General features: G+C 42.3%; 1 protein-coding gene across 6 annotated transcripts in view; it reads right to left on the bottom strand.

Moving 5' to 3' along the window:
- TRPM3 (transient receptor potential cation channel subfamily M member 3) overlaps nucleotides 1-27,469 on the bottom strand; it is a 1,089,849-nt gene that overhangs the window by 107,202 nt on the left and 955,178 nt on the right. For all 6 annotated transcript variants that reach the window (XM_077249054.1, XM_077249055.1, XM_077249056.1 and 3 more), the window contains 2 exons: nucleotides 16,181-16,318; nucleotides 3,827-3,955 (listed from right to left, as the gene is read on the bottom strand). In XM_077249054.1, the coding sequence (XP_077105169.1) occupies nucleotides 3,827-3,955; nucleotides 16,181-16,318 (267 nt within the window). The remainder of the gene's footprint in view (nucleotides 1-3,826; nucleotides 3,956-16,180; nucleotides 16,319-27,469) is intronic.

The following is a 27,469-nucleotide window of genomic DNA, read 5'->3' as shown; positions in this document are numbered from 1 at the left end:
CCCTGTATTACCCATACACTGACACTATATATGGAGCTCCTGTGTAGAAAGTCACTGGTGATCCCTGTATTACATGTACACTGACACTCCTGACACTATACACTGTGTACTATGTACAAAGCTCCTGTGTATAATGGCACTTATGATAATATTAGTGTTGCTTTTTTTGTTAATGATCAGTATTGTAGTATTCGGTCACTATGTGGTGATCATGGTGTGGTGGTATTTGTTCCTTGTATGTGGTGGCAATATATGGTCTGTTCATAGTTCATAGTGTGGTTGTAGTATTTGTTCCTTGTATGTGGTATTATTTGGTAGCTATGGGGTGGTAATATGTGGTCCGGCCAAGGTGAGGCGGTATTAGTCCCTTGTATGTTGTATTTTTGTTCATTTTAAAAATGTATGTGACACATTCCCTTAAACACAAACACAAAAATACCTAAAAAGAGTACAGGATATTTTAACAAATGTTTAGTAGGTTAGAGTAGAGTAGGGCCGGGCCAAAAGAGTTTACCTTGTTGTGGTGGCGGCTTAAAATATTTTTTGCCAAAACAAAAACTGCTGACTATGTATGTGATCTGATGTTAGATGGGTACTGACAGTATGTGATTGGTGAGGACGTGATGCAGATGTGGAGTTTTTCTATGAGTGGGCGGTCAGAGTGTGGAAGGTTCGAGGGTTGGAGGTAGAGCTGGGGTGGAACCTGGGCGGAGTCTCAATGGGGCCCGAAAATTTTTGCCAATATGGGGCATTGAATTTCCTGGTGGCAGCCCTGTCTACTACAGACAAGAAGCCACAGTTGTGAATATCAAAATATTCCTTAATATCATATGTTATGTTAATGTTGGGGAGGTTTTCAGGGACAAGGGCAGGGAGTCACCAAATTATAATGCTTTTAACCAGGAGATTAACCCCATATTTGCAGGTTAACAGCATTATTCCTAGTGACAGGTTCCCTTAGTTTGGATGAAGCCGGTGAAGGGAAATCTTGCAAAAATAAATTTTGTTTCCATCTTGGTAGTAGATTCAGAAAAGCTTTGTTCAATGTGACAGTTTCCCAGTTCATAAAGTAAGCTTCAGAATTACTGATCTGCCACGTTTGGATTGAAAAAATTGGCTTGTCGGCAGAGAATCCTTACCACCACAATACAGAACACCTTCTGGATAAACATCAGCTATAGATCAGGCCAAACTATTCTTTTGTAACTGTACAGACACAAACCTGCACAGCCATTTCATAGTAAACCCTCCTAAAAGAGTGTCTGTGTTATAACAGCAAAATTAAAGCCCATGGTTCTAAAAGGAGATCTTTACTAAGCCCATAAGCATATAATATTTGGGTGTCCTCATAATTTTGTAGTTGAGGTTTCTTTACTGGCAAGGTGCATACTGAATCATGCTCGATTTTCTGGAGCCCCCTAGTGGTTAATCTTAAAACTTAAGAAAGCCTTTGTTACTGTTCAGTTTCCAGTGAATGTATCATTTAAAACTATAATGATACAGAGGCAACAGAATCATCCATGAGTTTCTAGAGCCCCCTGGTGGTCAATATGGAAACTTCAAAAAGCCTTTTCAGGTCATGGATTTATTTACAACAATGATAAAAAAGCAAAAATTGATATATTAACATACTATAAAAGACAACACAAAACACAAACTTTGAAATCCACAAAAATGTTTAAAAGTATTAAACAACAGCAGTGAAAAAAAAAATCACTTTTAAATGTTTCATACTTCAACTTAGTTCACAAGTTATTCTCATTGAACACAGAGATATTTTGCAGCAATGTACGCTAGTAAATGGATTTACAAGATTAGAGATGTGTCTGGGTCGGCCTCTTCTGAGCCGGGGTGTAATGGTAACGGTCACGGCAGTATCGCCGGCCGGTGGGCCAGCCTCGGCAAAATAAAAAGGGGAGAGTTGTGGAGGGGATGCAGGGTCAGCCCGCTTCAATAACCAATGTCCAGACCTCTGGAGCGACAGGAAAAAACTTGCTTTTTTGAGCAGTTGAATATGATGATGATGATTACAGCTCTCCACGGTAATTCAGTACACTGCGCCAACAGCCCCTGATGGTGAGATGAACCCAGCTCTTTTTCGGCAATGTTTACCAGCTCTCCTCACTCCCTCTGCATATAGCACTATATGTGCACTAACATTTCTCCAAAGAGCCTGGGCCTTGGCATCCATGGCATCTCAGGCTTAAGGGAAAATACCTCAGCTCTCTTCCCACTGCTGGCAACTAAGGATTGTATCAAGACATCCCTTTTCTTCGCTGTGCAGGCAGAGTACAGGACTGATGATCTCTGCTGGTAACCAGCTATCAGATCAATGATGTACAACCATACAGTTATGTTGATATAGATGGTGGAAGATCCAATACTTCAGAGTTGTGTTCAGGCCCATCCAGGGTATAGAAGAATAGAGCATATTCCAAACATAGGTAAGATTGGTAATGTGCCAAATATCTGTGGTGGATGCAGCTGAGCTGAGGACAGTATAGCAGATCTGTATTGGAGACCTGTGTTATTTTACACATTCATCCAGTTCTGAGTCATCATTTCAGAAGGCGGAAGGAGAGGTCTGCAGCACTGAGGAGAAGCAGGGTGCTCATAGGAAATGTAGTTTTGCAGTGTAAAAAGAGTTCCATAAATTCAACCACATGATACAGGAAGCAGAGAGGGAAAGATATAGAAACTTTCTATTATTATTAAAGGGGTAGTCCACTGTCATGCAAAAAGTCTGTAGTCAATCTATGAAGCTGTAGATTGCTGAATTGTGTCTGGTATGCAAACTGTTACAATTCCAGTATTCCTTGCTTGTGAGAGTAATCATATAACCGCAAGTATGCGAATTGCATGATGTCCATTAACCCCTAGAGTTGGATGATTAATTTTGATTTTTTACTCCAATCAAAAATGGAAATGTTGCCGTGATTTTTTATTCCAGACACACAATCCTCAAAAATACAGGGACATTTGAATAGCACCATAGACTTTAATGACTATGTGTTCTCTCTGTGAAATTCACAGATGTCTGAATGATGCCTAAGGCTGGAGTCACACTTACCGTATAAAAAAATCGGTCCGATTTTGATGGCTGATAATCGCACAAGTGTTCCCTGAACAGCGATCCGCATGTAATCCATTTGCAATGCAAGGATGTGATTTCCTCGCATCTAGTAACAGTGTGACATCAGTGTGCAATGCGATTTTAATATGAGCTTTTACTTACAGCAGTTCTCTCTATGCCAAAGCTCATGTTAAAATCGCAATGCATACGGATGTCATACAAATGTTACACTGATGGTCAGTGTGGTGTGTGAGTTTTTCTTGCACCCATAGACTTTCAGTGGCGTTTCTCGGCTGAGATATGCGGACAATCGCTGCGATTTTGTACACACATATAATGCGGCCAAGAAATCAATGGAAGATAGGAGCTGCCTCATAGATTAACATTGGTCCGAGTGCTATGCGATTTTTTTCTCACACAGCACTCATCCATATCACGGTCTAGTGTGACTCCGGCCTTAGTGTTTTTGCAGCACATATCCAATGTATTGTTTCACTGAAATTGATTTACATCAGACATCTGTAATAACTTTTCATTTTTTATTTAAGACAATTACATTATCCACAGACTTCAAGAAAAACCTTTAGTTTCCACAGACTGCTGATACTAGGTCCCATACATACTATGTGAAACATTATATATTATAGACTTACGGCTTCTGAAAGCCCTTTGTAATGAAATATGTAAAATGTTGCAATGTATCTAACATTAATGAGAAATTCAGAAAAATCAACTCTTGTCATTTTAGATTACCTCTCTCATCTTTTCTATCCCCAGTGTGAATATATATGAGATGACAATCCACTCTTGTGTTGAAGGCCACCGATCCATTTTTACCAGAACAATATAGTTGAAGAGCATAAGGTACCCCATGTAAGCCATCTGTGCAAACAGAAACACAGCAATTATTACATCTATGATATTCAAACAAAGTTTAAGTGATAATCTACTTAGTCAGTACCCTCTCACAGGACGATTTAGTAGGGGGTAGGTTCAATTTGGGTTCAAGAGGCCCAAACCCCTTATAAGGTCAAATTAGATGCTGCGTCCCTTTAAGTATAATGTTGCATATAGAGGCCCAGGTAGAGTTGTTCCTCACTCAGAGATGACAGAAGAATATAGATGTACCCTGGTATCAGTTCAGGAACTTTACTCACAAGTTGACAAGATTGATGATTTCAACATTCTCAAGAGTCAGCAAGTTGACTTGAAAGGAGAAACGTAATAAACACTATTTGCTGACACAAGCAACCATGCACTGGCACTCTCCAGAGCAGCACCTTCTCGGACCTTTCAACAAGTTTTTCATGTTGAACTGGACCCAATACAATAGGCGAGGCACAGCAGAATAAAATGTTTGTTTTTTTCTTCTAAAATGTGCCTCTTTGTTGCAGAGATATTAGCAATCAAAGTATTTAGTACCTGATCAGTTAAAAATCCAAGTAGGCATTGCCAAAGAGATTCAAGAGGGGGTGTACTTTTTCCACTTTCTGATGCTGACCAATCAATTGCAGGCAGCAACACAGTGGGAAAGAAAAACATACCGTCATAATAACTTAGAACAGGCTCAGTGTGAGACATGCATTAACAACAGTCTGCTCTCCTCACTGCAGAGTGATGACATGCTGGAGAACAGCAGACCTGAGTGTGACTAACTTCTCATCTCTGGCAGTTAGTGTGGGTGGAGGGGCAGTGCTGTAACTAAACAAAGCATCTGAGTCTCATTACAAACATTGTTAGCAGTTCTCCTCTCATAGTGTTAGTAGCTTACCAATCATAATCAGGCATCCATGTATAAGGGGGAAATAACACACACCGCTATAGCTTAGAACAGGCTCTCTGTGATAAATAATGACACAGTCTTATCTCTACACTACAGAGTGATTACATGTGCCAGAGCACAGGAGACCCGAGTATGATCAACATGTTTCAGCTTTAATGTCCAGCAGTCAGTGTGGGGGATAGGCAGTAGAAACAGAGTTAGCAGCACTACACCTGCTTTAGCAATGCAAATGTTTATTTGGTCCTGCCACTAAAACTCAATTTGAATTTGAGAGAAGAGCTTCTAGAAGTATTTATAGTGATACTCAACTCAGCATCACCCCAACACTGACTTCTGGAGATGAGGGTTGAACACAGGCTATGTGCACACGTTGCGGATTGGGGTGCAGAATTTTCTGCACAAAATCTGCATCTCCTGGCAGAAAACGCAGGTGAGGATTTTATGCGGATTTGATGTGTTTTTTTATGTGTTTTTTACCCCTGTGGATTTCTATAATGGAAGGGTTCAGAAACGCTGCAGTTCCGCACAAAAGAAGTTACATGCTACTTCTTTTGATCCGCAGCGGTTTTCATGCTGATTTTTCCGCACCATTAGCACAGCTTTTTTTTTTCTATTGATTTACATTGTACTGTAAATCACTTTGCGGAACTGCAGCGTTTCTGCAAGAAAAAAAACGCTGATCTGCAGTAAATCAGCATCGTGTGCACACAGCCTAAATCACACTCAGGTCTGTTGTGCTCCAGCATGTCATCACTCTGGAGTGACAAGAGCAGACTGTCTCTATATCTCATGCACCTATAGTACTGAGCAAAATATTTGGATTCGGGAAAATCGGCAAATAATTTCTAATATCCATGTATTCATACCGAATAACGAATCCAATGCAAGTCAATGGGAATATTTTTCTGCTGGAACCAACAAACAAGTCTGGGGTCATGGGAAAAAAGCTGAAATGAATGGTAAAGTGCTAAAACTAAATGGGAACAGCATGGAGAAGATGGCTGCATGCCTTTCTGACTCACATATGGTATCTGGGAATAATGTTGTCAGATTATTGCACCGGTTTTATGGATTTTTTAAATGACCTACCAAACCAAACCAATTTTTTTTTAAAGGAAAAAATGCTAAGAAACATTATTTCCTTCATAATTTACTGTATATAACACACACAAAAAATTATACCTCCTGTTTAGCATATGTTCACACTGAGCTTTTTGGCTTTATTTTTTACTTTAACATTTGTGAGGGCTCTCACTCCCACATTTGGGAGGACCCTCCATCATGCCAAACAGTTAGCAAGATAGTGGAGTACATATTCCATCCCATTACAATGCCATTTTAAACATGCCCATTTGAATTTTGGGCATCGCCCGCCACCACCACCACCACCATGTCCACCGCCATGTCATTATGCGGCCCTCGCTTCCAATTTGCAGAGTGCCAGCAGGTGTCGTGAAACCTGAATTTGGCAAGGGCCCTCAGGTGGCCCTGTATCATACATTTGGGAGATCTCCCACTCTTACATTTAGGAGGTCTCTCCCTCATGCCTAATAGTTAGCAAGATAGAGGAGAACATATTCCCCATCCCATTGCAATGCCATTTCAAATATGCCCATTTGAATTTTGGGCATCTCCCGCCACCACCACCACCATGTCCACCGCCACGTCATTATGTAGCCCTCGCTTACAATTTGCAGAGTGCCAGCAGGTGTCGTGAAACTTGAGATTGGTAAGGGCCCACAGGTGGCCCTGTATCATACATTTGAAAGAGCTCCCACTCCCACATTTAGGAGGTCCCTTCCTCATGCCAAACAGCAAGATAGTGGAGTACATATTCCCCATCCCATTACAATGCCATTTCAAACATGCTCATTTGAATTTTGGGCATCGCCCGCCATCACCACCACCACCATGTCCACCGCCACGTCATTATGTAGCCCTCGCTTACAATTTGCAGAGTGTCAGCAGGTGTCATGAAACCTGAGTTTGGTAAGGGCCCTCAGGTGGCCCTGTATCATACATTTGGAAGAGCACCCACTCTTACATTTGGGAGGTCCCTTCCTCATGCCAAATAGTTAGCAAGATAGTGGAATACATATTCCTCATCCCTTTACAATACCATTTCAAACATGCCCATTTGAATTTTGGGCATCGCCCGCCACCACTATCACATCCACCGCCATGACATTATGTGGCCCTCGCTTCACATTTTCAGAGGGGCAGCAGGTGCCGTGAAACCTGAGTTTTGTAAGGTCTACAGTTCATTTTGGCCACCGGATCCCAATGGAGCCACTGTCATAGTGGGTGAAGCCGCTGTAAGGTGAATAAAATACAGGTATAAAGCAGAGTACAGCTACCAATCCCAATTTAGTATATAGCAAGGTAGGGGTAAGATTAAGATATAACTTTTATAACTCCATATGCTGAGTAATTAAGATTATTGCCCCGGCTAAATTGTCACGTAAGATTATCTCTACCCAGATTGCGCCAATTGCACAACTGCTAGATAAAGAAACGCTATTTTTAAAACAAAGATTTTTTTGTTGGAGATTTTTTTAAATCGCCTTTATGAGGCACGCCAACAGCAGACTCAGAGAAATTAATGGGAAATAGTGATATTTCCATAGCTCAAGAGGCTTAGCTCCAGTCAAACAACCGCTAGACAAATATTAAGTATTTAAGCAATAGACGAGGAATATTATTTAGCAATTAGATTAAAGAATGGATGTTACTATATTACTATATGCTGCCACTGATGAGTATTATTTTGCTTTAAAAAAAATAGGCTGCTAGACAGGAAAATTATGTAGCTCCCAAAAACATTGTTTTGTATATGCTGTTACTACCTAATATTTATTTCCCTCTACAAATAACTGATTTGTATTTTATGGTAGTGGATGAAGCCCTCACTATTTCAACCTAATCCCACAGTCTGTTCCAATAATAACTACTATACAACACAGTGAAAAATAGCAGAGATCTGCAGCATGTACTTGCAATGATCAGAACACCCACCCAGATGCCTGCCTTTCACCCACACTCCCTCCCTCCTATTACATCTCTCACTACTACTGAAATCCTCACCTAACAAACAAGTAATCTAATCTCTTCACAATCTTCAGTTCTTAAAAGAGCTTTTTGGAATGAATAAATGCTCAGTACAGACTCCTATCACTCTCTCTACTCTGCTTTCACTTTCCCTGTGCACAAACTACGCTCTCCCTATGCTGTTTCCGGCTGCAATGTGTGCAAGATGGCGCTGGCAGCCTTTAAATAGTCCCTAGAATGCTGGAAGGCAAGCCATTCACAGTAATGCCACACCAAAGATGGCGCAGGCATTACTGTGATTAGCAAGCCAGCCCAGCATGTTCATTGGCTCCAAATAACATGCAGGGCAGGTCACTCGAATATACCGAGGCGAATACCTAATTACTTGCTGAGTAACGAATAGCCTGACTACCATACTATTCGTGTGAGTAACGAATAATGCCAAATGTATTTGCTCATCACTACCTGTTACATTAATTGTCCAATTCAACATCAGTTTAGTAAAAGATCTCCTTTGAAGGGAACCTGTCAGCAGGATTGTGCACAGTAACCTACAGACAGTGTCAGGTCGGCACCATTATACTGATTAAAATGATACTTTGGTTGATGAAATCCACCTTGTGGTTCTTTTTTAATCTTTATTTTCAGTAGTTCCCTTTAAATATGAAACAGTCTCTGTATCACTTTCTCAGCAGAACAGCACACACATACAGTATATGTCATGATCCCTCTCATGATCAGCTTTATTTGGCTGCAAAATTCTGAAGTAGCTTGTTTGGCACTGTGCACAAACTTGTCTTTTTCAGCTAATGCTTTATAGTGCCTCAAACATAGGCATCATTCAGTTTGCTGTCTCTCCTGTGAAACTCTTCCACACACTCATGCATCACCTTCTAGACTAGCTGGTGTGGCAATACTTCCTTGATATCGGGTGTAAATTCTTTTTTAGGTAATTGCAGGAATAAACCCTTATGCTCCTCTCTGGTGTGGCCCTCACTAAGTTCTAGGTGGTGAACCTTAAAAGTTTTTTTGTTTTAGAATCCCTGTTCCCAACCGCAGTCATTTTTTTTAAAAAACAAACAAGTTGTGCTTGTAGTCACCCTCTGAGGGTCCAGCATCATGTCCCATTGTCTATTATTGTCAGTATCAGTCAGTGAGCTCAGCGACTCGGGCTGATGCACCTAGCTCACTTATTGGCTGTAGCGCTATCAACGTGACGTCAGCATTGCAGACAACGCAGACCCTTGTAATAGTGGTGGACACATTGAAAATCTGTGGTTAGGTTTCTAAATAGCAGTGCATGCAAGAAGACCCAAGAAACTCACAGAACTGGAAGAATTTTCCAAGAGAGAATGGATGAAAAAAACGCTTACAGTCTGTGATACTTGCAAAAGGGGTACTATTAGATACTAACCATGCAAGGTGCCCAAACTTTGCATCGGCCCATTTCCCTTTTTGTAATTTTTAAAATGTAAAAGATGAAAATACATATATATACCGTATTTTCTGGTGTATAAGACGACTGGGCGTATAAGATGACCCCCAACTTTTCCATATAAAATATGGAGTTTGGGATATACTCACCGTATAAGACGGGGGTCATCTTATACGCCCAGTCGTCTTATATGGCGTGTGCGGTCTGGATGGTTCCCAGGGTCTGGAGGAGAGGAGACTCTCCTTCAGGCCCTGGGATCCATATTCATGTAAAAAAAAAGAATAAAAATAAAAAATATGGATATACTTACCCTCTGATGGCCCCCGCCTCTCAGCGGTGCAAGCGGTGGCCTCCGTTCCTAAGGATGCATTGAGCAAAGGACCTGGGATGACGTCGCGGTCACGTGACTGCAACGTCATTTCTGGCCTTCGCGCAATGCATCCTTTTTACATGAATATGGATCCGAGGGCTTGAAGGAGAGTCTCCTCTCCTCCAGACCCTGGGAACCATCCAGGGCCGCTCCCTGCACACGCCGACTTTTGAGACGATCAGGGGTTAAAAAGTCATCTTATAAGCCAGAAAATACGGTATATTTTGTCTGAAATACAAAGGAAATGTGTCATCTCTAACTTTTAGGCCTTTTAGAGATTGATTCATCTTCAATTAGCTTCACTGTCCGCAATAACAGTAATTTTGACCAGGGGTGCCCAAACTTTTACATGCCACTGTAAGGCATGGGGTAATCTTACATAACACGACATAGGATGTCACATTATCAATTTGACATAGTATAATAACATGACTTGGGTAACCAGGTTGTATCTCCACTGCTTAAAAAAGGTCAATCCATATTAATAGGACATTAATCTTTTTGGGTGTAAGCTTAAAGGCCCCGTCTCACATAGCGAGATCGCTAGCGAGATCGCTGCTGAGTCACAAGTTTTGTGACGCAACAGCGACCTCCATAGCGATCTCGCTATGTGTGACACGTACCAGCGATCAGGCCCCTGCTGCGAGATCGCTGGTCGTGTCGGAATGGCCTGGACCTTTTTTTGGTCGTTGAGGCCCCGCTGACATTGCTGAATCGGTGTGTGTGACACCGATCCAGCGATGTCTTCACTGGTAACCAGGGTAAACATCGGGTTACTAAGCGCAGGGCCGCGCTTAGTAACCCGATGTTTACCCTGGTTACCAGCGTAAATGTAAAAAAAAACAAACAGTACATACTCGCCTTCTGATGTCCGTCAGGTCCCTTGCCGTCTGCTTCCTGCTCTCACTGACTCCCGGCCGTACAGTGAGAAGTGAGAGCACAGCAGTGACGTCACCGCTGCGCTCTGCTCTCAGTGTACGGCGGCTCAGTCAGTCAGAGCAGGAAGCAGACGGCAAGGGACCTGGACACCGAAAGGCGAGTATGTACTGTTTGTTTTTTTTGGTAACCAGGGTAAACATCGGGTTACTAAGCGCGGCCCTGCGCTTAGTAACCCGATGTTTACCCTGGTTACCCGGGTGCTGCAGGGGGACTTCGGCATCGTTGAAGACAGTTTCAACGATGCCGAAGTCGTTCCCCTGATCGTTGGTCGCTGGGGAGAGCGGTCTGTGTGACAGCTCCCCAGGTGGCACAAATTCTGTAAACATAAAGATAAAGAACGGTGTGCCGATCTTGGGATTACAGAACATGACCTGGAGGCTGCTGAAGTTCTGGTGGGCCTCCTAGAGGAGAATGAGCAGGGTAGGGGTTTGGGCCCCTTCATAGATTTGAAAAAAAAGAGTACCAAGTTGCCTTCCACTGGGGAACTAGATAGTGTTGATATCTTCCTGAGGGTGATGGAGGAGGATTTGAGTAGGATACGTTTCTTACCTCATAATGGTTTCAGGTCTAACCTTACGGATCAAGAAATAGATGCCCTTACCTCCCTTGAGAATAACAAGCATCTGATTGTCAAACCCTCTGATAAGGGGGGCAACTTGGTACTGATGGATCATGCTTAATATCTCTCTATGTGTAATTCCCTTATACAGGACAAAGACTTGTATGAAGTAGTGAATAGGGACTCCACATCCCAGTATTTGGAGGTTCTCACTTGTCTGTTGACAGAAAACCTGGACCTGAGAATTATCACCAAAAGCGAGTTTGACTTCCTACTTCCATTATTTCCCTTGATTCCTGCCTTCTATGCCCTACCTAAAATCCATAAAGGTATCACTCCCCTCAAGGGTCAGCCGTTTGTCTCGTTATGGATTCCATAGGACAAAATCTTGGAATATATGTGGACAAGATCCTTCACCCCTTTGTGACATCCCTTCCATCTTATCTAAGGGACACCTCCAACCTGTTGGCTAAACTTGAGGGGATCAACATCAGTGATGACACCTTCATAGCATCAATTCATGTCGAAGCACTTTATAGCACCATTCCTCATTGGGCAAGGATAAAGGAAATGGAATTTTTTCTGAATACAAGAGCAGTACAGCTTGCCAGACATAACAACTTTGTCTATAATCTTTTGATCTTCATTCTTACCCACAACTATTTCCTTTTTAATGGAAGGACCTACTACCAGCTCAGGGGGACAGCGCTGGGGAGCCACTGCGCCCCATCATACACCAATCTCTTCCTGGACTGTTGTATTCTTGGAAGAGGCATGGTGGTGCCCGAATATACTTCTATGGACTAGGTATATAGATGATGTATTTCTATTATGGACTGGATCAACTGATGAATTGCAATTATTCATGGAATGTCTGAATGATAATCAAACTGGGATGAGTTTCACCTCTGAGATTCACAGGGAAGAGATTTCCATTCTAGATCTTATCATCAGTAGGGGTATGGAGGGGTGCCTTACCACAAAAACCTATTGAAAACGAACTGCGACCAACAGTCTCCTCCACTGGGAAAGTCATCACCCTGGTCCTCTCAAAAGGGGAATCCCCAATGGAGAGTTGTTACACCTTAAAAGGAACTGTTCCAGTGCTTGGGACTTTACTGTACATGCTCGCAACCTTAAAAACAGATTTAGTGATAGGTGTCATCCTGATGATGTCTTGAACCTAGCATAGAGAAATGCTGCCGGTACCAACAGGCAAAAACTACTACACCCCAAAAGGGAAGTAGGGGAGATTGAAATGCCTAGAATTATCAGTACATATGATAACCAAGCAAATGAGGTATATAACATCATTAGGAGACACTGGGAATATTAAAAGTGGACCTGGAACGTAGGGAGTATATACCACCTAATTCCAAAAACACTTTTAGAAAAGGTCGATTAATCTGTGATAGGTTAGTCCATAGCTTGTAACAAAAACCAACCCAGCCTGGGACCTGGCTTGACCGATAACCCTGCAGGAACTTCAGATGTGGAGACTATAAATTCTGCACATGGGTTAGACCATGTAAAACCTTCTCTGGGACCGCGTATGGTAGACAATATTTCATCAGGGACTTTGCCAACTGCAAAAGTAAGGGGGTCATTTACATGGCTACCTGGCCTTGCCCATGTAATTATATTGGGAAAATAAAAAGGGAACTTCGCAGGCGCATAGGTGAACACCTGGGGGATGATAGACACAGCAGGGATATTCCCTTGACTAGGCATATCAGGGACTATCACCTCCACAACCCCAGCTGTTTATCCTTTTGCGTGGTGGAAGTAGTTCGTAAACACGTGTGGGTGGGGATTGGAATAGACTCTTCTGGCCAATATCAGGAGCCATAGCCATCTTAGTGGTAGTTTTAACACATCAATTTATAGTGTATATAATGCGCTTATCTGTATCAATTCTTCGTACCCGATTTCTCTCCTTCATATACAGTCTATCTCAGTTTTTATCTGTGTTGATTATACGTGCACCTTATATCTATCATATAATCTGGTATGTGGGTCGGACTCTGGGTATCAATTATGAGTGACATTATATGATAATTGTTGCTATCATGTGTACAATCTTTGGTATACCGTATTTTTTTATTATCCATACTGTGCGGTCCCTGTCTCTAATATACATAATCTGCCACTAGCTGGCCATTATTGAGCATCGTTTGCCCATTTTTTACTGTCTCCCACGTTTTCAAGGTGCCATTAATGTACCCAGTAACCGAATATTCCCAAATTATGATCTTTCTGTGTACAAGTTCTGGAATACACTGGGTGTCTTTTTATAATTTTCCCAGTCTCCTAGTCATGGTGCTTTGCCTGCCTCATATATGGGTCTATACTGCACCTCTGCTGGACCTGTGTGGGTATTGCACTGGCATCCCTGACTGCTGTCTGCTCTTCTAAAAGAGTGTCGCCAGTGTGTGCAAAGCACCTGTGCAGTAAAATATGCTGCCTCTGACTGCATCGTCAGGCCTGACAGGGTACCGCTGGCTGAGGTGCGCTGGTGGCGCATGCGCTGTCCGGGATGTGTTCTGCGCTTTCGCAGTAGTATGACTATATGCGGCTGCTCTGCCAATATCGTGCACGCTTGCGTAAAGGAATGTCTGTACAGCTAGCGTTTGACCAAAGCTCTGTCATGTGCACTGGATTACTGGGAGACACCTTCTTCCTTGTATGCATGGCTTCTCCTGTAATCCACTTGCAACAGGAAGTGGACACAATGGAGAGGTTAGTGCCTGTATATACAGCTCTGGCAAAAATTAAGAGACCACTGCAAAATGTTCAGTTTGTCTGATTTTTTCTATTTATAGGTATATTTTTGAGTAAAATGTAAATTGTTCTTTTATTCTATAAACTTCTGACAACATGTCTCTGAATTTCCAAGCAATCATTTTTGTATTTTTTTTCTGACAAAGAAAAATGGTCAAAATTAAAAAAACCCCAGTGCTTTCAGACCTCAAATAATGCAAAGAAAACAAGTTCATAATCATTTAGAAACAACAATACTAATGTTTTAACTCAGGAATAGTTCAGAAATCAATATTTTGTGGAATAACCATGATATTTAATCACAGCTTTCATGCGTCTTGGCATGCTTTCCACCAGTTTTTCACACTGCTTCTGGCGTACAAATTTAAGCGGTTCTTCTTTGTTTGATGGCTTGTGACTATCCATCATCCTCTTGGTTACATTCCAGAGGTTTTCAATGGGGTTCAGGTCTGGAGAATGGACTGCCCATGATAGGGTTTTGATGTGGTGGTCTCTTAATTTTTGGCAGAGTTGTATGTAAACAATCAATAAGATAAAGTGCAAATGTTAGGCATAGTATAGGTAGATATTATTCACAAGGTAACAGAAAAGATACACATACGTTGTGCTCAAAAGTTTACATACCCCGGCAGAATTTTTGTTTTTTTGGCCTTTTTTCAGAGAATATGAATGAAAACACCGCTTTTTCTCCACTCATGGTTAATGGTTGGGTGAAGGCATTTATTTTCAAACTATTGTGTTTTCTCTTTTTAAATCATAATGACAACCCAAAACATCCAATTGACCCTGATCAAAAGTTCACGTACCCTGGTGATTTTGGGTTGATCCATGCTGCCTGATCCACGCTCAGTATCAGACGCTGGCTGCATGATTTCAGGCATATATACTTAACTGTTAAACTATGTTTCTCTCTGAAACACCATGAAGTTTATTAGCTACCGGTGGGTCCCTGGTGGCTTCTCCCTGCCTGCTGCTACCTTGGAGTGACAGGTCCCTCCCTGTGTGCATGTATAGGGGGAGAACTATCACTCATGGAGAGAAGGCGGAGAGAAGCCACCAGGGACCCGCCTGTCCAACTAGTTTCCTGTACAGCCTTGTCCAGAAGCTATTAAACTATGCTTTTCTCTGAACCGTTGCAGTGTTTCAGAGTTAAACATATATGGAAGAAATTATGCAGCCAGTGCCATTTACATGCAGCCCTTGAATTGGGCGATATGCATCAGCTTTATATCAAACAAATTCGTGATCCTATAATTTTCATTGTGTTATAAATAGACTGCCACAATCAAAAATCTGTCACTATTTGCTAGTAAAATGCAAAAAAAGACATATTACACAATGCTCAAAGTTATTCGATACAATAATATTTTATTAATAATCATATAATAAAACACTGACAATTTAAAAAAAAAAGAAAATTACATCCAATGTGAGGAACACAAATAATACAGACTATCAACAAAAACACTCGTTTTTAATCATAAGCAATAAACACACCTCAAATTAAGCTTTTAGCATAAGGCAACGCACCAATTCATTGCCAGAAAATCCAATTAAAGTGCCATAGTGCTGGGTTGTTTAACAACAAAATATCTAATGCTATGTAACCATATGCAATCAGTAGGCAAATATCCCATACACATAGAGGCACTAATTAGCCAAAGCTCCTGTCTGTATATTGAAAATAGCTTACTTACATAGTGTATGATGTCCGTGTCCTCGTTCCTACACCCTGACGCGCGTTTCGTCCACACTTCCTCAGGGGGCGTGACGCTCCCTGAGGAAGTGAGGATGAAACGCGCTTTGGGGTGTAGGAACGGGGTCTTATGCTGAAAGCTTAATTTGTGTTGTGTTTATTGCTTATGATTAAAAACGAGTGTTTTTGTTGATAGTCCGTATTATTTGTGTTCCTCACATTGGAGCTAATTTTCTTTTTTTTTTAAAATTGTCACTGTTTTATTATATGATTATTAATAAAATATTATTGTATGGAATAACTTTGAGCATTGTGTAATATGTCTTTTTTTTGCATTCTACTAGCAAATAGTGACAGATTAGTGACATCTATAGTATGTATACTACTTGCATCTGACTGCCATCAGGGGTGAAAAGAGATGATCAGTGGGGGTGCCAGGTGCCATCAATATAAAAGTAGTTGACAATTCTTTTTTAATAATAGAAAGGTCACTTACTGTATAGAACCAGAATTTAACAATAGGTGCATTGTAGAATTCATAGATTTTTCTCCCCAATGGTATGAGCCGATGCCGCTGATGTTCATCATCTTCCTTCTTTCTGGCTGTATCACCATTGCCTCTGGCCAGCATTGCCTATAAATAGTGCAACAATATTATCTGGTAGGACAATAGTTAGTGAAAATCTTCTTTATACGTTTGTGTTTTAGATAACTTATTCATTGTTATAACTAAAGATTTATTAAAAACATACTGTATATTACCCGTGTGAAAAAGTAATTGTCGTCCTGAAATTAATAACTAGTTGTTCATTGTAGTTGCTTAATTTCCAAAAGCACTTTAAAAACATCATTAATGACTTTCACCATTGGGAATACAATCTAAATTCCCTTTTAACCCCTCAGTGACAGAAATAATTTTGACCTTCTTGACCAGGCCAAATTTTTTAGATCTGACCAATGTCTCTTTATGTGCTAATACCTCTGGAACACTTCATCGAATCCCACTAATTCCGAGATTGTTTTCTTGGTGACATATTGTATTTCATGATAGTGGTACATTTTGGTTGATATGATTTGGATATATTTATGAAAATATCGAAAATTTGACAAATAATTTGAAAATGTTGCAATGTTAAACTTTAAATTTGTATGCCCTTAAATCAGATAGTTATATCCCACAAAATAGGTAATAAATAACATTTCCCACATGTCTACTTTCCATCAGCATAATCTTTGAAACATATTTTTTTGCTTAGGAAGTTAGAAGAGTTCAAAGTTGACCAGCAATTGCTCAATTTTCCAACAAAATTTAGAAAACAATTTTTTTAGGGACCACATCACATTTGGAGTGACTTTGAGGGGTCTATATGACAGAAATTATCCAAAAGTGACACCATTCTAAAAACTGCACCCCTCAAAATCCTCCTCAAAACTGCATTCAAGAAGTTCTTCACGGGAATTAATGGAACGTGGAAGGAAAAAATGAATATTTTTAAACAAAAATGTAGCTTTAGCCCCAAATTTTTTACTTTCACAATGGAAACAGGATAAAATGAACCCCAGAATTTGTTGTGCAATTTCTCTTGAGTACGTCGATACCCCATATGTGATGGAACACTACTATTTGGGCACATGGCAGGGCTTGGAAGGGAAGCAGCACTGTTTGGCTTTTTGAACACAAAAATGGCTGGAATACAGAGAGGATGCCATGTTGAGCTTGGAGAGCCTCTGGTTTGACTAAAGAGTGGAAACCTCCCACAAATTACCCTATTTTGGAAGCTACACCCCTCAAGAATTTAATCCAGGGGTATAATGAGGATTTTTAACTGAAAAGTACTACACAGAATTTGATAACATTAGGTCGTCACATTGTATATGTCGTCATTAGTGTTGAGCGCTACTCGAGTTTGCATGAGGGTGCTCTGGTATGCACCAAGAAGTATCGCGGGTGCTTGAGCAACCCTGAAGCAAACTAGAGTAACACTTGTGCTCAACGCTAATCGTCATGTCATCAGCATTTTTTTTAACTTTCAAAAAAATCCTAACCCCAATGCTAACCCAACCCTAAACCTAACCCAACCCTAACTGTAGCCTAACCCTAACCCTAGCTTAACCACAACCCTAACCCTAGCTAACCCCAACCATAACCCTAGCCTAATCCCAACCCTAACTGTTGTGAATTTGGTTTCTGGGCTCCCCCGGTGGTCACTTGTGGTACTGAACTTGTGTGCTTCATCGCCTCTGTTCACCTATTTCCATCAGGATGTGGGAGTTGTCTATTTAGCCTTGCTCCTCAGTCATTTCTATGCCGGCCAACAATGTTACCAGAAGCCTTTCTGTTGCATGTTCCTGCTCCTAGACTACTATCAGCTAAGTTGGACTTGTAGTCCTAAGTTTGTTTTGCATTTTTGTTCCAGTTCTCTGTGTTTGAATATTTCTGAGGCTGGAAGCTCTTGTGAGCTGAAATTGCCACTCTGGTGTCATGAGTTGATATTAGAGTCTTAAAGTAATTTCAGGATGGTGTTTTGAAAGGGTTTTCAGCTGACTGTGTAGTTCCCTTTTCTGTCTTCCTACTATCTAGTAAGCGGACCTCAATTTGCTAAACCTATCTTCATACTTCGTATGTCAATTTCCTCTAAAATCACCGACATTATATGTGGGGGCTACTGTCTGCCTTTTGGGGAAAATTTCTCTAGAGGTAAGCCAGGTCTGTATTTTCCTCTGCTAGGGTCAGTCAGTTCTCCGGCTGGCGCTGGGCGTCTAGGGATAAAACGTAGGCACGCTACCCGGCCACTGTTAGTTGTGCGGTAGGTTTAGCTCACAGTCAGCTCGAGTTCCCATCTTCCAAGAGCTAGTCCTTTTTGTATGCTTTACTACGGTCTCTTGCCATTGAGAACCATGACAGTTTGGCCGGCCAAGGGTTAAAATAATTGGCAGAAGAAAGGAGAGAAAAGAAGTCTGCAGAGAATTTTTTTTTTTTTCCTGAGTTTGCTCATTAGTTGATTCACTAGCATCTCTGCTTACTGCAGCCTTCGTCTCTCTCTCCTTCTAATCCTTGAATGGTTCTGATTTCACCTGATGAAAATGGATCCTCAGAGTTTAGCTACAGGTTTTAATAATCTCGCTATGAAGGTTCAAAGATTACAGGATTTTGTAATTCATGCTCCTATATCTGAACCTAGAGTACCTTTGCCTGAATTTTTCTCCGGGGATAGATCTCGCTTCCAGAATTTCAAACATAATTGTAAATTATTTTTGTCTCTGAGATCTCGCTCCGCTGGAGATCCTGCACAGCAGGTCAGGATTGTAATTTCCTTGCTCCGGGGCGACCCTCAGGATTGGGCATTTGCTTTGGCACCAGGGGATCCTGCGTTGCTCAATGTGGATGCGTTTTTCCTGGCTTTGGGGTTGCTTTATGAGGAACCTCATTTAGAGATTCAGGCTGAAAAAGCCTTGATGGCCCTGTCTCAAGGGCAAGATGAGGCTGAAATATACTGCCAAAAATTTCGTAAGTGGTCTGTGCTTACTCAGTGGAATGAGTGCGCCCTGGCGGCGAATTTCAGAGAGGGTCTCTCTGATGCCATTAAAGATGTTATGGTGGGGTTCCCTGTGCCTGCAGGTCTGAATGAGTCCATGACAATGGCTATTCAGATTGATCGGCGTTTGCGGGAGCGCAAACCTGTGCACCATTTGGCGGTGTCTACTGAGAAGGCGCCAGAGATTATGCAATGTGATAGAATTCTGTCCAGAAGCGAACGACAGAATTTTAGGCGAAAAAATGGGTTATGCTTCTATTGTGGTGATTCAACTCATGTTATATCAGCATGCTCTAAACGTACTAAGAAGGTTGATAAGTCTGTTTCAATTGGTACTTTACAGTCCAAGTTTATTCTATCTGTGACCCTGATTTGCTCTTTATCGTCTATTACCGCGGACGCCTATGTCGACTCTGGCGCCGCTTTGAGTCTTATGGATTGGTCCTTTGCCAAACGCTGTGGGTTTAATTTAGAGCCTCTGGAAGCTCCTATACCTCTGAAGGGTATTGACTCCACGCCATTGGCTAGTAATAAACCACAATACTGGACACAAGTAACTATGCGTATTAATCCGGATCACCAGGAGATTATTCGCTTCCTTGTGTTGTATAATCTACATGATGTGTTGGTGCTTGGATTGCCATGGCTGCAATCTCATAACCCAGTCCTCGACTGGAAAGCAATGTCTGTGTTAAGCTGGGGATGTCAGGGGACTCATGGGGACGTACCTTTGGTTTCCATTTCGTCATCTATTCCCTCTGAGATTCCGGAATTTTTATCTGATTATCGTGACGTTTTTGAGGAGCCTAAACTTGGTTCACTACCTCCGCACAGAGATTGCGATTGTACAATAGATCTGATTCCGGGCAGTAAGTTTCCAAAGGGTCGTTTATTTAATCTATCTGTGCCTGAACATGCTGCTATGCGGGAATATATTAAGGAGTCCTTGGAAAAGGGACATATTCGTCCTTCGTCATCTCCCTTAGGAGCCGGTTTTTTCTTTGTATCTAAAAAAGATGGCTCTTTGAGGCCGTGTATTGATTATCGGCTTTTGAATAAAATCACGGTTAAATATCAGTATCCTTTGCCACTGCTTACTGATTTGTTTGCTTGAATAAAGGGGGCCAAGTGGTTCTCTAAGATTGATCTTCGTGGGGCGTATAATTTAGTGCGAATTAAGCAGGGGGATGAGTGGAAAACCGCATTTAATACGCCTGAGGGCCATTTTGAGTATTTAGTAATGCCTTTTGGTCTTTCAAATGCCCCTTCAGTCTTTCAGTCTTTTATGCATGACATTTTCCGTGAATATTTGGATAAATTTATGATTGTGTATCTGGATGATATTTTGATTTTTTCGGACGACTGGGACTCTCATGTCCAACAGGTCAGGAGGGTTTTTCAGGTTTTGCGCTCTAATTCCTTGTGTGTAAAGGGTTCTAAGTGCGTTTTTGGGGTTCAAAAGATTTCGTTTTTGGGGTACATTTTTTCCCCCTCTTCCATTGAGATGGACCCTGTCAAGGTTCAGGCTATTTGTGATTGGACGCAACCCTCTTCTCTTAAGAGCCTTCAGAAGTTTTTGGGCTTTGCTAATTTTTATCGTCGATTTATAACTGGTTTTTCTGATGTTGCTAAACCGTTGACTGATTTGACTAAGAAGGGTGCTGATGTTGCTGATTGGTCCCCTGCTGCTGTGGAGGCCTTTCGGGAGCTTAAGCGCCGCTTTTCTTCCGCCCCTGTATTGCGTCAGCCTGATGTTACTCTTCCTTTTCAGGTTGAGGTCGACGCTTCAGAAATCGGAGCTGGGGCGGTTTTGTCGCAGAAAAGTTCCGACTGCTCCGTGATGAGACCTTGCGCGTTCTTTTCTCGTAAATTTTCGCCCGCTGAGCGAAATTATGATATTGGTAATCGGGAGCTCTTGGCTATGAAGTGGGCTTTTGAGGAGTGGCGTCATTGGCTTGAGGGGGCTAGACATCAGGTGGTGGTATTGACCGACCACAAGAATTTGATTTATCTTGAGTCTGCCAGGCGCCTGAATCCTAGACAGGCGCGCTGGTCGTTATTTTTTTCTCGGTTTAATTTTGTGGTTTCTTACCTACCGGGTTCTAAAAATGTGAAGGCGGATGCCCTTTCTAGGAGTTTTGAGCCTGATTCCCCTGGTAATTCTGAACCTACAGGTATCCTTAAGGATGGAGTGATATTATCTGCTGTTTCCCCAGACTTGCGACGGGTCTTGCAGGAGTTTCAGGCGGATAGACCTGATCGTTGCCCGCCTGGTAGAATGTTTGTTCCTGATGATTGGACCAGTAGAGTCATCTCGGAGGTCCATTCTTCTGCGTTAGCTGGTCATCCTGGAATCTTTGGTACCAGGGATTTGGTGGCTAGGTCCTTCTGGTGGCCTTCCCTGTCGCGAGATGTGCAAGGTTTTGTGCAGTCTTGTGATGTTTGTGCTCGGGCCAAGCCTTGTTGTTCTCGGGCTAGTGGATTGTTGTTATCTTTGCCTATTCCGAAGAGGCCTTGGACTCACATCTCCATGGATTTTATTTCTGATCTCCCTGTTTCTCAGAAGATGTCTGTCATCTGGGTGGTGTGTGACCGTTTCTCTAAGATGGTCCATTTGGTCCCCTTGCCTAAATTGCCTTCCTCATCCGAGCTGGTTCCTCTGTTTTTTCAAAATGTGGTTCGCTTGCATGGTATTCCGGAGAATATCGTGTCTGACAGGGGAACCCAATTCGTGTCTAGATTTTGGCGAGCGTTCTGTGCTAGGATGGGCATTGATTTGTCTTTTTCGTCTGCTTTCCATCCTCAGACTAATGGCCAGACCGAGCGAACTAATCAGACCTTGGAAACTTATTTGAGGTGTTTTGTGTCTGCGGATCAGGATGATTGGGTTGCCTTTTTGCCCTTGGCGGAGTTTGCCCTCAATAATCGGGCTAGTTCTGCCACCTTGGTTTCTCCTTTCTTCTGTAATTCGGGGTTTCATCCTCGTTTCTCTTCCGGTCAGGTGGAGTCTTCAGATTGTCCTGGAGTGGATGCTGTGGTGGAGAGGTTGCATCAGATTTGGGGGCATGTGGTGGACAATTTGAAGTTGTCCCAGGAGAAGACTCAGCATTTTGCCAACCGCCGTCGTCGTGTTGGTCCTCGTCTTTGTGTTGGGGACTTGGTGTGGTTGTCTTCTCGTTTTGTCCCTATGAAGGTTTCTTCTCCTAAGTTTAAGCCTCGGTTCATCGGCCCGTACAAGATATTGGAGATTCTTAACCCTGTGTCCTTTCGTTTGGACCTCCCTGCATCTTTTTCTATTCATAATGTCTTCCATCGGTCATTGTTGCGCAGGTATGAGGTACCGGTTGTGCCTTCCGTTGAGCCTCCTGCTCCGGTGTTGGTTGAGGGTGAGTTGGAGTACGTTGTCGAGAAGATCTTGGACTCCCGTGTTTCCAGACGGAGACTTCAGTATCTGGTCAAGTGGAAGGGCTACGGTCAGGAGGATAATTCTTGGGTGACAGCCTCTGATGTTCATGCCTCCGATTTGGTCCGTGCCTTTCATAGGGCTCATCCTGATCGCCCTGGTGGTTCTGGTGAGGGTTCGGTGCCCCCTCCTTGAGGGGGGGGGGTACTGTTGTGAATTTGGTTTCTGGGCTCCCCCGGTGGTCACTTGTGGTACTGAACTTGTGTGCTTCATCGCCTCTGTTCACCTGTTTCCATCAGGATGTGGGAGTTGTCTATTTAGCCTTGCTCCTCAGTCATTTCTATGCCGGCCAACAATGTTACCAGAAGCCTTTCTGTTGCATGTTCCTGCTCCTAGACTACTATCAGCTAAGTTGGACTTGTAGTCCTAAGTTTGTTTTGCATTTTTGTTCCAGTTCTCTGTGTTTGAATATTTCTGAGGCTGGAAGCTCTTGTGAGCTGAAATTGCCACTCTGGTGTCATGAGTTGATATTAGAGTCTTAAAGTAATTTCAGGATGGTGTTTTGAAAGGGTTTTCAGCTGACTGTGTAGTTCCCTTTTCTGTCTTCCTACTATCTAGTAAGCGGACCTCAATTTGCTAAACCTATCTTCATACTTCGTATGTCAATTTCCTCTAAAATCACCGACATTATATGTGGGGGCTACTGTCTGCCTTTTGGGGAAAATTTCTCTAGAGGTAAGCCAGGTCTGTATTTTCCTCTGCTAGGGTCAGTCAGTTCTCCGGCTGGCGCTGGGCGTCTAGGGATAAAACGTAGGCACGCTACCCGGCCACTGTTAGTTGTGCGGTAGGTTTAGCTCACAGTCAGCTCGAGTTCCCATCTTCCAAGAGCTAGTCCTTTTTGTATGCTTTACTACGGTCTCTTGCCATTGAGAACCATGACACCTAACCCTAATAACAAAGAATAAAAGAAATAAAAATTGTAAAATAAAAAAATGTAATCTGAATAAGGGGATGACATAATAATTATTGGCTTTTGGTCACTGTGATAGGGTCTATCACAGTGATCAAAATTAATGAACCAACAGGAAAAATCCCTGCTGTTGCAAGGTGGCAGCCGGCAGATCTTGGTGGGCACGATGTGCCTGCGCCTACATTTTTTTTCCAGGAAGAGTTGATGGAGGTTTCGGGGACGGAGCTGGAGAGACCGAGAGATGCAAAGGAACCGGGGGAGGGGGGGCTGGGGACCTAATTTCTCTATCCACTGACGTGTAAAATCATGCCAGAAGAAAGAGAAAAAAATTTAATAGTATGCACACGTTTTTGTATGATCACCATTATTCATTGAATAATAATGGCGAACACGTGATTGCGGATTGGAAAGACTGGTCCTGGAGGGGCTATAGCCTTTTTCCTGTTCACTGTTTTAAAATGTAAAATGGCAGTGAGGGAATAAGGCCCCTTAAAGACCACCGTTTTAATTTGTATCGGTGGTCGTTAAGGGGTTAATATGTCTTTAAAGTCTGCAAGGAATCCCACTTAAATGCCTTATGATATGTTGTCCTTGGCGGGATTCAACCCAAGACCCCAGTGCTGCAAGGCCACAGTGGAAACCGCTGAGACACTGTGCTGTCCAAGCTTGCTGTTCCAACCTTGGCATCAACACAGCAATCACTACATGGGAATTTTGGACCATTCTTTGCAGAATTGTTTCCCTTCAGCTACCTTCTAGGATTTTCGAGTATAAACTGCTTATTTTATATCAACATCTCAATGGGATTCAGGCCATTTGACTCTTCTCCAAAACCATAATTTTGTTTAATTTCAGCCATCGAGAAGTAGATCATTTTCCCAATTGATAACCTTAAGTCACAAACTGCCGGGTGGAAATTCTCCTTCAGAATTTTCTGATAGAGAGAATTCCTGGCTTCATCAATTATTACAAATTAGGCAGGTCAGGTTGTTATTATGGTGGAATGCAGTATTAGATTTATACCAGATTTTATGGGACCCGTGTCTTCCAAAATGTTCCACATTTGGCTCCTCAGTGCACAGAATATTATGCTAAATGTCTTTGAGGTCATCCAGGTATTTTTTTGGACATTCGAGATATGCCTTTGTGTTCTTTTTGGTCAGCTGTGGCTTTCACCTTGCCATTCTCTGACTAATGCAAATAAGGCCTGAAATTCTTTAGCTGTTCATGTGGGTTCTTTTGTGACCTCATGGAGTCAACATTGTGCTCTTAGTGAATTCTTGTAGGCTGGTCATTCCTGGGAAAATTTACTACTGTTCTCTACTAGTGATGAGTTAACATGCTCGAATAACGTGTTATCCTAGCATGCTCTGGTGCTAACAAGGGTTCAAGTGAACATAGCTGCATGTCTCATGGCTGTTCAACAGCACATATTCTTCAAGCACGCCAAAGTCACTCTGCTAGCACCCGAGCATGGCCGGATAAGTTACGGCCATGGTGACGTCACGGCTTTGTGATTGGTCGCGTAGCGGTCACGCGACCGCTACGCGACCAATCAGAAGCTGCGGACGTCTTCTAAGGTATTTCAAGCGCTTGAAAGACCTTAGGTGACGTCACGGCTTTGTGATTGGTCGCGTAGCGGTCACGCGACCGCTACGGACCAATCAGAGCGCAGTGACCTCATCTAAGGCCCTTCAAGCGCGTATTCTTAGGTACAACGGCTCCCGGTTACGGCGGTAAAGTCCAGGCTGCGTCGGAGGGTGAGTATATCCCTATTTTTTATTTTAATTCTTTCTTTTACACATTGATATGGATCCCAGGGCCTGAAGGAGAGTTTCCTCTCCTTCAGACCCTGGGAATCATACAGGATACCGTCCAATACTTGGTGTCCCATTGACTTGTATTGGTATCGGGTATCGGTATCGGATTAGATCCGATACTTTGCCGGTATCGGCCGATACTTTCCGATACCGATACTTTCAAGTATCGGACGGTATCGCTCAACACTACGGATAACACCTTATCTGAGTAAGTTCGCTCATCACTATTCTCTACTTTTTTAATTTGTGTATAAATGACTCTCAATGGAGGCCAAGAGACCTAGCAATAATTTTGTAACCAGACTGGAAGATTTCAGTGACTTGGTTAGGCATCTGTATATCAAGCTCTTTAGAATATGCTGCATTTTGAGACCTTCTACCCAGCTTCACATTGTCAGTCAGGTTTTATTTAAGTAATAGATTTAAGATCTGGCAGTAGTTATGGTTGAGTGTCACTGTGAAATTTAACCAAATTGTTAATTAAGATTGGTTAAGTGGTTGATTTAGAAGCTAATGATCAATTAGTTCTTCACGTAGAGCCAGGTATAATTGAACAGCTTTTTTCATTCAGTAAATAATATCCTTATTTAAAAAAAGAGACATTTTGTGTTTTTCTTGGGTTATCTTTATCTAATATTAAAGTGAATGAGTCATGATAAAATGACCTAGTGTTTAAATCAGATTTTTATATTAAATCCATTGTTTCAATTTTCCATTTCTATATCTGTGTTAAAAACCCCCAGAAATCTTGCAATCTTCAGACTAGCCTTAAGCTCTATTCTGAGGACTTTTCAGCAGACTCCTTGTAATCACAGACAGGACTACAATGAAAGGTTCCACCTTTATGTAAGGTAGATAACACAGAATCTACTATTCACAATGTGATGTCACTGCTGCTCTCCTCTGCCTTCTTTTACAATGATGTTTGCCATTAGAGCATGCTCAGAAGGCTTATTTATAAAAGATAAGGGCTTAATCAGTTTATTGCTGCTTATTTGCTTTATTGCTGCAGGAAGGGGGCAAACACTTTTTCACACAACTATATGTCAGCCCAACGAATGAGCAAAATGCTGCAAATTAAGGAGATGATTGGATGGGCACACTCGAATGGTAGTAAAGTTCGGGGTCCATACCGAATACCTAGTGTCCGTGCATGGACCTCGATCACGGACTTCTCCCTGAAGTCCATATTACTGTTCGGGTTCAGCAGCCCGAATATCCATCGTTACCCCTCTGTCATCTGTGTGAGAGCATGAGAAACACCGGCTCTGTTTGGCGGTAAGTTTGTTACTGCCAGTCAGAGTGCTGCGGTTCCTATGCTGTCACAAAGATGACAGCGTTTGAGCCAGCACTCTGACTGCCGGTAAAAAAGTTACTGCCAGTCACACACGTCAACTGATGAGAGTACTCCTCTCATCATCCTACACCTGGTCTCACTCACAGCAACGAGAGCAGGCGAGTCTGATGAGAGTATTTACCAGCCGGACCCTGTGCAATAAATAAATTTAAAAAAAAAAAATGACCTGTGGTCTCTTTCATTCTTAATCAATGCAGGAAAAACAGACAGTTTCAGGCTGCTATTTTTAGGCTGGGGAGGGCCAATATCCATGCACCTGTCACAGGTGTGTCAGGTGTGACCAACAGTCATTCTGGATCTGGCTGTAGAAGGTCACTGCATCTGGCTCTGCAGGCACATTCTGGATCTTGCATCTCTGCTGTGGATTGATATCTTTCTCCCTCTAGAACCTAGCAGTGATATCCACCATCTGCTGCTGATTAACACACCCTTGCTGCAGGTTTAAATAATTTTAGTCGCTTCAGCAAGATGCCGGTGATAGCTCTATTTACCTCTGTCTGTTGGAAGTGCTAGAAGTTGACTAGTTTCTTCTTGGAGCCTCTTGGAGGTTTTGTTGGCATGAGTTCTTTTGTGTTGTCTCAAGCTAAGTGTACTCCATCATTTGTCTTCCTGCTTTGTCTTTAGTTGTAGTGGGGGCTGACTAATGCTATCCTGTCCCCTCACTATCCAGGGCCTATTGCTAGGGGCAGTCCGGGATTA

Source organism: Ranitomeya variabilis, chromosome 1, assembly GCF_051348905.1.
Source record: "Ranitomeya variabilis isolate aRanVar5 chromosome 1, aRanVar5.hap1, whole genome shotgun sequence".
Taxonomy (NCBI): domain Eukaryota; kingdom Metazoa; phylum Chordata; class Amphibia; order Anura; family Dendrobatidae; genus Ranitomeya; species Ranitomeya variabilis.
The sequence above is the reverse complement of the archived record's forward strand: the minus strand, read 5'-3'. Positions and strand labels throughout refer to the sequence as shown.